This window comes from Nanorana parkeri, unplaced genomic scaffold (assembly GCF_000935625.1).
Source record: "Nanorana parkeri isolate BGI_ZX_2015 unplaced genomic scaffold, ASM93562v1 scaffold898, whole genome shotgun sequence".
In the NCBI taxonomy this organism is placed as follows: domain Eukaryota; kingdom Metazoa; phylum Chordata; class Amphibia; order Anura; family Dicroglossidae; genus Nanorana; species Nanorana parkeri.
The window spans coordinates 543,429-556,479 of NW_017307166.1; the positions used below are offsets into that span (position 1 = coordinate 543,429).

General features: G+C 44.9%; 1 protein-coding gene across 1 annotated transcript in view; it reads left to right on the forward strand.

The window, feature by feature from the left end:
- Window positions 1–13,051, forward strand: part of MED12L (mediator complex subunit 12 like) — a 339,629-nt gene that overhangs the window by 235,918 nt on the left and 90,660 nt on the right. The window contains exons 18-19 of the mRNA XM_018565890.1: window positions 10,042–10,205; window positions 11,113–11,244. Coding sequence (XP_018421392.1) covers window positions 10,042–10,205; window positions 11,113–11,244 — 296 coding nt within the window. The remainder of the gene's footprint in view (window positions 1–10,041; window positions 10,206–11,112; window positions 11,245–13,051) is intronic.

The window sequence follows — 13,051 nt, forward strand, 5'->3', positions numbered from 1 at the left end:
GGGTGCTGTACGGGCTATTCACAATAGCCCGTACAGCTCCCGAACGTGGCCGAGCGGCTCAGTCAAGCCGAACGCATATGCATCGGCTCGGCTGAGCCACGCTGAAAGCTGACAGCCTGCTTCTGACAGCCTGCTCCGGCCACTTACAGAGAGATCAGCGTCCCTGGTTACCAGCTAACCAGGCACACTGATCTCCAAACAGCAAACTCTCCCTGGTGACCGAGCAGAACAGAAAAATAGTTTTAAAAGTTTTTAAAAAGTAAATAGAAAACGATTGTGCGGAGCTAGCAGTGCCTGCTAGCTCCGCCCAATAGTTTCCTATTGTCAGGCGGCTCTGACAAAACTCTCCCGGGCGCTCTGGGAGCCTCCCGCTCCCGGCCACCAAGGAGAGAAACACTGCTGTTTCTTTTTTTTTCTTTATTCTGACACGCAGCGATGTCCGAATAGAAAAAAAAATTAAACATTTTCCCATTGGAATGCATTGCTACATTCTTATTGGCTATTTCAATTTGCAATAGCCAATAGTAAACTAGCATTGTACCTGCCCTCTGCTGCAGTTCTCCATCAGATCCATCAGCAGAGGGCGGTTACAATGCTAGTTTACTATTGGCTATTGCAAATTGAAATAGCCAATAGCAATGCATTACAATAGGAATTTTTTTTTTCTATTCTGGCATCGCTCCGTGTCAGAATAAAGAAAAAAAAGAAAAAGCAGTGTTTCTCTCCTGGGCGGCCGGGAGCGGGAGGCTCCCAGAGCGCCCGGGAGAGTTTTGTCAGAGCCGCCTGACAATAGGAAACTATTGGGCGGAGCTAGCAGGCACTGCTAGCTCCGCACAATCGTTTTCTATTTACTTTTTAAAAACTTTTAAAACTATTTTTCTGTTCTGCTCGGTCCCTCTGAGGAAAGGCCGTCCGAAGGACCTGCAAGCGTGCGTCTGGAATGGAAATGTTTAATGCTTCAGATTTGCTAAAGTTCAGTTTGAAGTTTGCCAGTCTACCGTACACCTCCAGTTCCCGCATAAGGTTGGGCAACGTTATCTCGGGGTGCGAGATGTAAAGCATCAAATCGTCTGCATATGCTGCGACTTTGTGATGTCCCGATGGGACTTCTAGTCCTTGAATGTCTGTGGAAGCCTGTATCCTCCTAAGGAGTGGCTCCAGGGTGAGGATGAATATAAGAGGTGACAGTGGGCACCCCTGACGTGTACCATTCGAGATGGAGAACGGCTCCGAGAGGACCCCGTTGACCCGTACCATCGCTGTGGGTTCCGTGTAGAGCGCGGTGATCCATTTCCTCATGTTACTCCCCAAGCCAATGTGTGCAAGCGTCTCCCTCAGGAATGACCAATCGACCCTGTCGAAAGCCTTCTCCGCGTCTAGGGACAGTAGGAGAAGAGGCCGAGACTGGAAACGGGCCAGGTGGACCACGTTGAGAGTCCTTATGGTGTTGTCCCTGGCTTCACGGCCAGGGACAAAACCAACTTGGTTACGGTCAACAAGGTCCGCCACAAAGGGGAGCAAACGTGAAGCCAGGATGCGTGTGAAGATTTTCAGGTCAACATTCAACAGTGATATAGGTCTGTAACTGGCACATTGTAGGGGGTCTTTTCCTTCCTTAGGGATAACAGTAATGTGGGCTCTCTTTAGGATAGCGTTGAAGGAAGATAAGAAGTGTGCGCCTAATTGCTCCCGACATCGCTTATAGTATGTCAGAGTCAGCCCATCTGGGCCAGGGGCCTTACCTGGCTTCATGTCACGTAGTGCACATTCAAATTCAGCTTGGGAGATCGGGGTCTCCAGGGTCCAGACTCGGTGAGACGCGGCATGCCAGAGCAGGCCAGATAGTCTCGGATCTCTGATATTCGTGTCGCCTGGGCAGGGGGATCTAAAGGGGAATGTAGGTTATATAGTTTTGTAAAAAAACGAGTGGAAGTGCGCCGCTATTTCTGAGGACAGTGACGCCACCGTCCCTGAACCCGCGCGGATGGAAGAAATGAAGTTGCGGGACCTAGAGTCCCGCAGGGCGTTGGCTAGAATCCGACCGGCCTTGTTCCCATATTCATAGAACGAGCGGCGGGAAATTGCTAAATGAGCCTTCACCATGTCCAGCAGGAGCTGGTTGAGCTCGGCTCTCGTTCTCGTCAGGGATGTCAACATCTAACGCTGCCTTGTGGCGTATTTCTAGGTCACGCAGTTGGGCATATAGTTCGTCCACCCTCTTTTGTCGCTGACGTTTGCGTCTTGCCCCCAGCTTGATTAGAGTACCCCGTATCACACATTTGTGTGCTTCCCACATGGTCAAGGGATCTTGCGTCGGGGAGTTGTTTTCCCGAAAGTAACACGTGAGGTCCGATTGCACTTCAGTAGCAATGGCCTGATCCTGCAACAGGGATTCATTAAGGCGCCACGATAGTGGTGGCCTGGACTCACCCCCGATACTCAATACTATATGTATGGGAGAATGGTCCAACAGAGTCGAGGTGCCAATGGAAACTGTTGAGACAAGGGGAAGTGTTGCATGTTGTAGCAGGAAAAAATCAATCATAGAGTACGATCGGTGGGGGGCCGAGTAGTGGGTGTAGTCCCTGCCCATCGGGTCACTAATGCGCCAGGGATCAATGAGCTGTAAGTCATACATCGAGCGCTTGATGCGTCATCTTTGAGTATGCGTGATCTGGGAAAGTCCCCTAGATGAATCCATGGATGGGTCGAGCACCAAATTAAAATCACCTCCCAACACCCAAAGCCCTGCAGCAAAGGATAACATTCGTGACCACACAGAGTCTAAGAAATCTATCTGACCGGAGTTAGCGGCATATATCGCTGCTAGGGTCACCAGCCGCCCATGAATTGTCCCCTTAACAAGCAGTAGCCGTCCCTCTGTATAGGCATAATGATCCTCGTAGACCCATGCTAGGGATTTGGCCAACACTATGCTCACCCCTCTGGATTTGGAATCCGGGGATGGGGCATGATAGGACGTAGTGTATCTATGGTTCCCCAACCTCGGGACCCGCCCTACCATGAAAAGCTCATCGAGGAGACAAGATCTCTTTTCAGGTACTCGGAGGCCACGGACATTAAAAGATGTGATACGTAGCTCAGGCATGATTGGCTGATATACGTGTTAGTGGCCAGTCGGGTGCGTCCGGGAGACTAACGGGTGGAAGGTGACCCCCCGATGGGGCGGGCCTACGTTCTTAGATACCTGGGGATATCCAGGTCCAGGACCACCCGAGGCAAAGCAGGGGAGATGCACAAGAGACAAAGACACAAAAGACAGAATACAGAGGGAGTAAAGTATAGAGAGGATAGTACACTGATAGAGATCACTCGAAGGTGAGAATTTTCCTGACCTTCGAGTGAGAACGAGACATAAACACGACAGGGGTGTTCCTACGTTTAACCTCCAACACGGAGAGAAAACACCCAGCAATTGGGGGAAGAAGCTGAACACAGCAGTAAACAGAGCTGCAGACACGGGGGGGGCATATCACCCATAAAACAATGCGATTCCGACTCCACACCCACCCCAGTCCCTCCAATACAACTATAGCAGTACTGCCCCTATGTGGTACAGCAACAAGTAACTCACGGAATGTGCACGCCATTTAAGAACAACCAGCTGACGTCCACGTCCAGTAGGCTGGACACGGCAGAGGCTCCGCAGCAACAGGGGGGGCACGGTGAACGTCCATGCACCCAACAAAATGTGCGTACACCAAACAACCCAGGCCCCGGCCCATACCCAACCACAGAGCATGCGGTCTGGCGCGGGAAGCCACCGAGCCAATATGTCACCGAGTCAGAACCCGCCATAGGGCTCAACGGATCAGGGCTCCCCTCCGTCACACCAAGCTACAATGCCTCCCCCATCACCTAGAGATCAACCAAGTTGGGGATTCGCAAACACATGGATAAATATGCAAACCATTATGTGGGGCTGAATGCCCACGTATCCAAAAACAACTCGTGGTACCCCACTCGCCCCACCAGTTCAATCGTCCCGCGCCCGGTCCAGCAGATCCACCAGGAAGAGCTGGCTGGTAACGGGTCAAAACATATAGAGAGCTAGGTCACTGGTCTATGTCCGCAGGAATGTAAGGTCAAGGTAGGCAGGCACCCTGAACCAGAAGTGCATCGCAGGAATAGCAGTCCAGCTAGCGACATGGAAAAACAAAAAAAAGGAAAACAAAAACAAACAAAAAAACACAGACATCCTGCGATACTCTGTATGAGATGTTGCACAATCAGCTCCCACTCGATCCTGTAGTTGCAGTAGGGGAGGCCTGGGTGCGGGGAGATAATGGTGGTAGAAAAAGAGACCCAATGACCGACATCCAGGCTGGCGGCATCTCACTGACCAATCAACTCTCCGGGTCCGACGGACGCCCTCTCTGGGTTCCCCGAGAGATAGATCTAGGGCGACTTCTGCGTCGTTGTTGCGGTCTAGAGATGCCGGTGTTGGTAGACGTGGGACCCTCTGAGGCCGATATCTCCAGCCAGTCCGTCAATGAAAAATCCGGGCAATCAAGGAAAACCGCCAAGTTGGGCACTTGGCGCGGGTGTAGTAGCCTGAAGAAGCGATCACCCCTCACCTATCAGGACTCATAAGGGAAAACCCCAGCGATAGGGTATCCCCTTGGAGTGTAGTAAGTCCGTGAGGGGTTTCAGGAGCCTACGGCGGTACAATGTCTGGGGGCATACATCTGGTAGGATGAGGATATCAGCCCCATGAAAATCGACCGTACCTTGACGCCAGGCCTGGCTCAGAATTTCCTCTTTGATCACGTAGAAATGGATCCTGCAAAGCACGTCTCTTGGTCTCGCCTCTGCTGCCTCTCTCGGACCCAGGGTCCTGTGTACCCTGTCAATCTCGATCGGGTCGGTTGGGGGCTTACCCAGTAGAGAATTGCAGATAGCAGTAACTGCCGCTCTGAGGTCAGGGCCGCTGGTAGCCTCCGGGATCTCCCACAGCCGCAGATTGTTGCGACGGTTGCGAGTCCTCCTGGCGCAATTGAAGATGAATCATGTGGGCTTTCTGTTCTTTTAGAGAGGCCTCCATGCTTGCCATCCTATCTGCAAGGGAGCGATCCGACTCCTCTAACGCAGATAAGCGGTTATCATGCTGCTATATATCCGCACGAACCTCCGCCAGGTCTGCGTGCAGTGTGGCAGTCAATTGGGCCATCATCGCCTGCATGTCTGCGCGGGTAGGGAGAGCTGCTAGCAGGTCATGGAGCCCTGTATTGTCGGCTATGGCCATCGCACTGGGCCCCTGTGAGCCCATCATTCGTGGTGGGGAGGGCACCCCTGACATATGGCCTGATATGGAGGATGCTGGTGAGGAGGGCGGCTCGGAGATGGTGTCAGGAGCCCGCCCGTGCACCGCGTCATTGATCACGGGCCGCGGGGACCGCCCCGCCGGTGAGTCACACTCGAGCGCCCCGGTCCGGGTGCGCGTGTTAGGCCCCCGACAGTCGTGGGGAGACGAAGGCGTCCATCCGGGCCTGTGAGCGCGGCCGTGTGAAGGTACGGGGGGTCTTCGGCTGCTTACCCGTCCTCGTCATGTGGCAGCGGGGTCGGATAGAGAAGATCTACTGAAAATGGGCACCCCCGGTATGCAGAGCTCAGTGGATTAACGTCCACTCGCCGCCATGTTCAGGCCACGCCCCCACTGCTTAGATTTTTAAAATAACTTCCGTACCAAAGACCTTTTGTTCAACTTTCTATAATGGTGTCATATTGATGATCGATTTCGACCATAGTGACGAAAAAAGTTGAAGGAGCTTGATGGAGAATTGTTATCAATTGAACACAATTCTAACCGTGAATGTAGTTTTCCTTCAAAATTAAATGTTAAAATCAATCGAAATTTCATTCGACATTCGTCAAGTGTCTGATGGCATTATCGGGTGGCAAAGAAAGAGCTTTTATGCAAAAGTTCATTTGGAAATCTACTATTGTAAGGCCAGCTTCATACAGGTCCCATTAGAACAACAGACTGGCCATTGCATACATGCAGTTTCATTCAGTCTTAAACATGTTATTCGGGTGTTAATGAATATGCAGCTCACTGATTGGTTTCACCTGTTGTCTGGAGATTTAAGATTGTAATATATATGTATATATGTATAATATATTATAATGCACACGTAATTTTTTTGTATGTTAGGGCTCATTATTTGTCCATTCAAGCTGGATTCTCAGAAGGAGCCGGGCTGAAAATTATTGGTCTGTCTGCAGCCAATCAGTCACTGTTTGGGTATTTTGACAGCAGTACATCTGCTGCTATCAGAATGCAATAGCATAGCATGCGGGGTTCCCCCATCCACACTATACAGCATAGATGGGGGAATCAAGGGACCTTTTTTTTTTTTGTTCAGCCCACGGGGAACCTACATCACATGGTCTCTGATTTAGAATCTGTTGCTTTTAGTCAGACGCACCTCCTCTGGTACACCTGTAGTGAGAGAAGAGGATCAGCAAAGCACAAAGAAAGCATATGCTATTTGTCATAAGCACATAGGACTGCCCCCATGTATATAGATAATTACAAACTAAACACGTTATAATGTACCCCATACTTTACAATATAATGATATGATAAGTTGTCAAAATGTTCAGTGACTGTAAAACTACAATTGTCACTTACTCTTGTATCCCTTTCACTTGTCTGGACACAAGGCAGTGTTATTTAATAGGGGTTGTCACACAGTATAATGTACTGTGTCAACCTTCCAGCCTAGAAGAGGTGAGAACAGAGAGCAGAAAACTTGTTACGCCGTACCTACACACGAGTCTTCTCCCCTCAGTACTAGTGTGGCTATCTTCAAATATGTATCAGTGACTCACTCTGACATGTGCAAAAAGAGCTGACATACATTGCTTTTCACTAGAAATAGATTTCCTTTTAAATGGAAAAGGTTTGAGTCCAAAAATAATTGCTTTGAGGAAGTTTAACACATGTAACAGTCCAATTCGCAATCTTGCCTAATTTCAGTACATTTCATTTTAGGACCCAGTTCCTAATTCAAGCCCAGATTAAAGCAGCTAAATACATTACAGATGCAAGGTATATTTTGAATGTTCACTGTTTATATGAACGGCAAACTTATGGGTTACCAAACGCAAACCCCATAATGCTTTGCCTGACCTGTGAACTGTGATCAGATGGAAAATTTTGGCCAGTATTGGGGCTTTATAAAACCCCCCATCCCCCTCCCGAACAACAGTATGTGTTGGAGCTGGATTAGTGAGGGACAGCTAACAACTTTGTAAGGGAGAGACAGATGTGTAATTGCTACTCTACAGTGCTTGTGTACTATGTTAAAAGCTATGCAGTGCTATATTCATTGCTATATATTGCCACGGCTACATTACAGTGAATTGCAGTGTGGGGAGCTAAAGTGAGTGGAGTGTACCCTCCTTGTTTTGACTGTACTGTCCATGTTTAATCACTGTGAATTGTATTGCTGTGTTTACCACCCATCGTATCATAGAATTCACAGTGAATAGACCCAACAGTCTTTTTAATGACTGCATCAACTTTTGTTGTAGGCAAGGGAGAGGCAAATGTTCTTCATGTGCAGGTAGTAGGAAGCGAGCAGGTTGTGCATCATCAGGCCAAAACGGTGGTCAGACCACACCTTTGAGAGACAGAGCACATCTGCCTTTCTTTTCTGACAGTGGCCGTGTTTTTGAGTTTATCTTGAGTTCCCAGAGGAGGTTGTGGAGTGGATAACCAAGCCTAGTCTTTCCCTCTTACATTGCTGTCCAGTCAAGTTGCCTACATACTCTGCTGTGCCATATGTTTGACTATTATCTCTGAAATATGGCTCTGTAATTAAAATTTCTTCATAACAACTGCCTTGTCTCTGTAATGTAGAATTTTGGTTTTTGGGCACTCTGTGTTGACATTTGATTAACTTTGTAGTCAAAACAGTAAGCTACTGCAACAAAGGAATATTATAGCCCTGCTATGAAATATGTGTTGCCACTGTTTGCCAGTTGTTATGAAATTTTGGAATTGTTCTTTTTTTATTTTTAAGTGTAAACCTTCATATAGCTTTTGTATCCTTTCTATCTACTACTTTAACCAATCCTGGCATATTACCATTAGATAACAAATCATGTGGCAGCAAAAAACTACCTAAAAAAGCCTGAAGTCAGAAAGAAGTGTTGCTGCTTTATGTAAGCCAAGATATAGTGTAAAATTAAAAAGTCTTACACATTAAAATTATGTGATGGCGTAATACTGTGTAGCTGATGTTGTCTCAGAGAATCCCACTGTTCTATAACACTAGATATAGCTTAGAGGCATGTCTGAAGCATGTAAGTTGAAGAATTTGTTTTCCTATGTTGTCCTTAAAGTCACATAAAATGGAGGACCCTCTTTCTACGGAACTGTATTTTCTTAACATGTTTGGGGCAATCGGTGCATGTCATTTCTGGATTGCCCAGTTCCCCATGCCCTTTATTTGACAAATCCTTGCCTATCGGCCTTGAAAATGGAATTGGTTTTGTAAATCCACCTTGAATTCAGTTTGACTGCTTGTGAATTTTTCAGCGCCAAAAACATTTTTTCACCGATCGCACCTGAGAATTGAACACAGCCAGATTCACTCATCACTACTGCTGAATCAGTGCTATAATTCTTCAATCAGCAAAAGTATGTTTTCTTGACTAAAGAGCACTATGGACCTTTGCAGAAAGACTACTGTTTCCATGCACAGAACACAAGCTCTTCTCTGTAGCATGCTTACAGTTGACGGGCTTTTCTACTCAGACTGTGACTGCTTTAAAAATAATTAAAAAAACAGTAACACTTTGCACATCTTTTGTTTTGATGCTCATGGAATGTATTTAGCTAATGTCAATGGAAACTTCAAATGGGCTTTAAAATTATAATTTACAGTCACTTTCAGTATACTTGTATCCGCTTAAGTAAACAAAACATGCCAATCACATGCAATAACAATACACCTGGCATTATATATTTATATAATGCACTAACACATATTTAGGGTAATAATATTTTTAGCTTGTATAATGTGCTAACAGAGCTCTAGTGTAATAATATTTGTAATCTATAGTAACACTTTTGTTTTGCTAAAAGCCTTCTAAGGTGTACAATTGACCATTCCAGGTCAACAGGTCAGCTATATGCATTGAAAGGGTTATAGCAGAGGTAATTAATTTGTCTGCTTGTGTTGTTTAGATACTGATGTAAACCAATGTCTTTGAAGGCTTTCATGCTATTTTGGAGGATATGAAAATCAGTAAAAACTCTAAACTTAAAAACAAAGCAAGTTATTTGCTACCTTGTGCTTGTACTTTCTAAAGGTGCCCATACACCTTACGATTATTGTTCGAAAAACTAACTCGATCGTCCAGTTGATGGGAATTGAATGATCACAATTACTGTACAACTGGCCAAATTTCCTCAATCGGTCAGGCTGGAAAACATTTTCTCGAACTGAACGAAAATCGATAGATTATTGGTATTTTCGAATGAAAAAATCACAACAAGAACACTGCACATGCACAAACTAAAATAAGTTCTATGGATCGACAACATTAGTTGAGTTAGTATTGCTAATGAACGATAATTGAAATCGACATTGGTCTGTGCATGATAGGCTATTTGAGCTAAAATCGAGAGAGGGTTCTTGGCAGCAATGAACATTCCAGAGCAAAAATTGTAAGGTATATAGCCAGCTTTACGCTGAGTCCACTTAGCACAGGATGAACTACAACTCAATACAAAGAAGAACCTTAATGAAGTATTTGCTTAACATAAATATGGCACACAACAGGCTGACCACACTTGATGCTGCATACAAAGTTACCCTGTACCCCCCCTGTGCACTGATGTTGTGAAGAAGGCTTGCATATGGGCTGAAAGTCACACTTCTGTATTTACACATCTAAACTCAAAGAAATTGACTGCACACAGCATATTTGCAGTTACATAATACTGCCCATGTATTGTTCATGTTCTCAGGCCAATCTAAAACCAAATTGTCACTTGTTTTTCAGCTGCTAAATGAACTGAGCGTGGTGGAAGCAGAATTGCTGTTGAAATCATCAAACCTTGCAGGAAGTTACACAACACGCCTATGTCTGTACATTGTGGCAGTGCTAAGACGTTACCACGCTTGCCTAATTTTAAATTATGATCAAACAGCGCAAGTTTTTGAAGGGTTTGTACTTTGCTTGTTATCTTTATTTGATTGTTTATTTCTTTTTCTTTTTACCATAGGTTTTTTTTTACAGTTCCTTCAGTAAGGAACAAAAACATACATGAAGCACATTTACACCTGCTTATAGTTGTGTTTTTTAGGTGCCTAGCAAGCAGCCTGTATTAAAGCACACATACATGAACAGGCTCATAAGAAATCCATTATATGTATTAAAACCAAGTCCAAATTTCAGTTATAATGCCCAGATATGAATAGTTTGTAAACTTTATTTATATCACAGTCCATGTACCCATCGCACTCCTGACCACTTTTCCATGCAGGCTTAGGTGGGTGCAACGGTGGTCGACAGATGGCAGCCGTCTCTATTCATGAATAGGAATATGGACAACAGCACTCCAAATGCAAGTTAATTACGTCTATTTATTGACGTAGATGCAGCAATTTTACACTCAGTGCAACGTTTTGGTGTCTTGCAGGAACCCCTTCATCAGGCAAAACAAGTGCTTGTTCTGCCTGATAAAGGTTTTGTGATGGCCCAAAGAGACATTCAATTTTCGGTTGTACAGTTGAATGGCGATACAAGTACATACATTGCAGGGCCCTGATAGTTTTTCAATGTGTTTAATGATATTATGGCACATTTGAATAAATGATCTGTAACACAAAATGTCAAAGACTGTTCATATGTTCCAAAAAAACTATTAGACACTGCTGGCATGTAACTGTCCTGTTTATTATTTACTAGTAAGTTCCCGCACTAGAGCCTATAAGGTCTTAACAGGGGAGGGGATGCAACAGTAGTTACATGTACAATTGAACCACCAATGTCCAGGACGCTGTTAAAATGTATTTTGTTATATGTGTTAGTTCTAAAACCTAATATAATGAAAATATGTTCTGATTTCAGATTGTGTGGTGTAGTAAAGCATGTAGTCAATCCTTCAGAATGCTCCTCTCCAGAAAGATGTATTTTGGCTTATCTGTATGATTTGTACATGTCGTGTAGCCATATAAGAAGTAAGTTTGGAGACCTTTTCAGGTGAGTAATAGCTTGTCCAATGTACAAGTATGACCTCTGTACAGTGTCCCAAGGACTTCATTCTAGAAAAAGAAAAGTGCTATTTAGCACTGTTGTCAGCTGCCTCCAATCAGGCTTGTGTTCACTTTCTATCCTTTAAGAAATAGCAGTTTGTATCTTTTGCCTGCTTTATGTTATACTGATTTTTACAGATAAGTGTGATCTTCAAACTCTGCCCATTTCAATAGCTAACTTATAAATACAGATGGATTTGATAATACATAAGACACAGTACCTTAACTGCAGTGTTCTGTAAGTCCTGTTTATCCCTTTGCACTGTTCATTTGCAGTAATGTATGTATCTCTTTTCAGTCAGCTGCACTTCATTGTAGTCGAGGAAATATCTTTCCTCCTGGTTTTTAGCCAGGGGTTGAGTTTGTATCTCTAGTCGGGAACTCTGAACACTTTCTGTGTCTTGCTGCTCACAGATGTGTTTTACATATTAAGCCACTTAATGAGCACCAAATGTCCTGTTTGTTGGATACCTTAGACTTTAAAAATGTTTATAACAGTTAACTGCTGTCTGTAGTCAATCCAGAGTAATGTAGTGAACAGTATTTTCCAGAAATTTTGTTTAAATATATAATAACAGCGGCCAAACAACAGCAGGGCCAAGCACTCATTTATTTTTCAGAAACTCAAGAAAAGGAATGTAGATGCTTAAAGTGTATTTCCACTTCAGCAGTCAAAATAGAGAAAACCGCCACTATATGATTGTTATATGTTCCTGTTCATACAGCACACCGAAAAATATTAAACAAAAACAAATAATTTCTTACCTTTTAGATATCTCTATTTAGCAGGCTTTTGCAAGCTTCTCTCTTCAGTAACAGGAAACCCTGTCCTAATAGAAAGACTTATGACAGACTGACCATCTCCTTTTTGACATACAAGGTCTTCAAGACTTTAACCCTTTGCTAGGACAGACACTCATGCTCAACTAGTTTACAAATGATAATGAAATCTGCCAACCCAGTAAAGAAAGGGTTCATTATTTGAAAGAAAATGCCCCCTACCCCCAGAAAGTGAGAACTAAACAGACTTTTTCAGTCCTGGAGTTAACACAAAAAAACATTTAAAGAAAGGTAAGGTTAATATTTTTTTATTTTATTTATGCTATGTGATTGGGAACGTGTAACAAATATAAAGTAGATGTTTCTCAATTTGGCTGCAAAAGTGGAAATACAGTTTAACTGCTTGCCTGCCGTTGTACACAAACGGCCGGCCGGGAGCTTCCTGGATGTAACAGGCCTTGTATATACGGCCTGTTAGCCCTGCCCACTCGGGCACGCCGTGCGGCGTGCGCCAGCGGGGAAAGACACAACATTTAAAATCAGCCAGCGATGCCCGTTAACATACAAGCGATCCGCCGGCTATAGAGCTGGTGGATCGCTTGTATAAGCTGCCGGCCCGTGCCCACCCCTCCCTCTGGGGCCCCCCTCCCGTTGTCACGCTTGTCCCGGGCTCCGCTGTGCCTGGTGCGAGTGCCTCTCTGACAGGGGATCAGAGGGAGGTCCGTACACGATCTCCCTCCGGTCCCCTCTCCGGTGTCAGAATGAGGAAGTGATGTATATTACATCACTTCCGCATTCTTGTGTCACTCTCCAGCTTCAGACGCTGGAGAGAAGCTGATGAAGTCTTGGAGACCCCTGATGTCTCCATAAAGAGGACCTGTCACTTTTGCTATCACATATAGGGGTTTCTTAGCCCTCTATCTAATAGCAATAAAGTTAAGTTAAAAAAAAAATAGGAAAAAAACGTAGTCTCC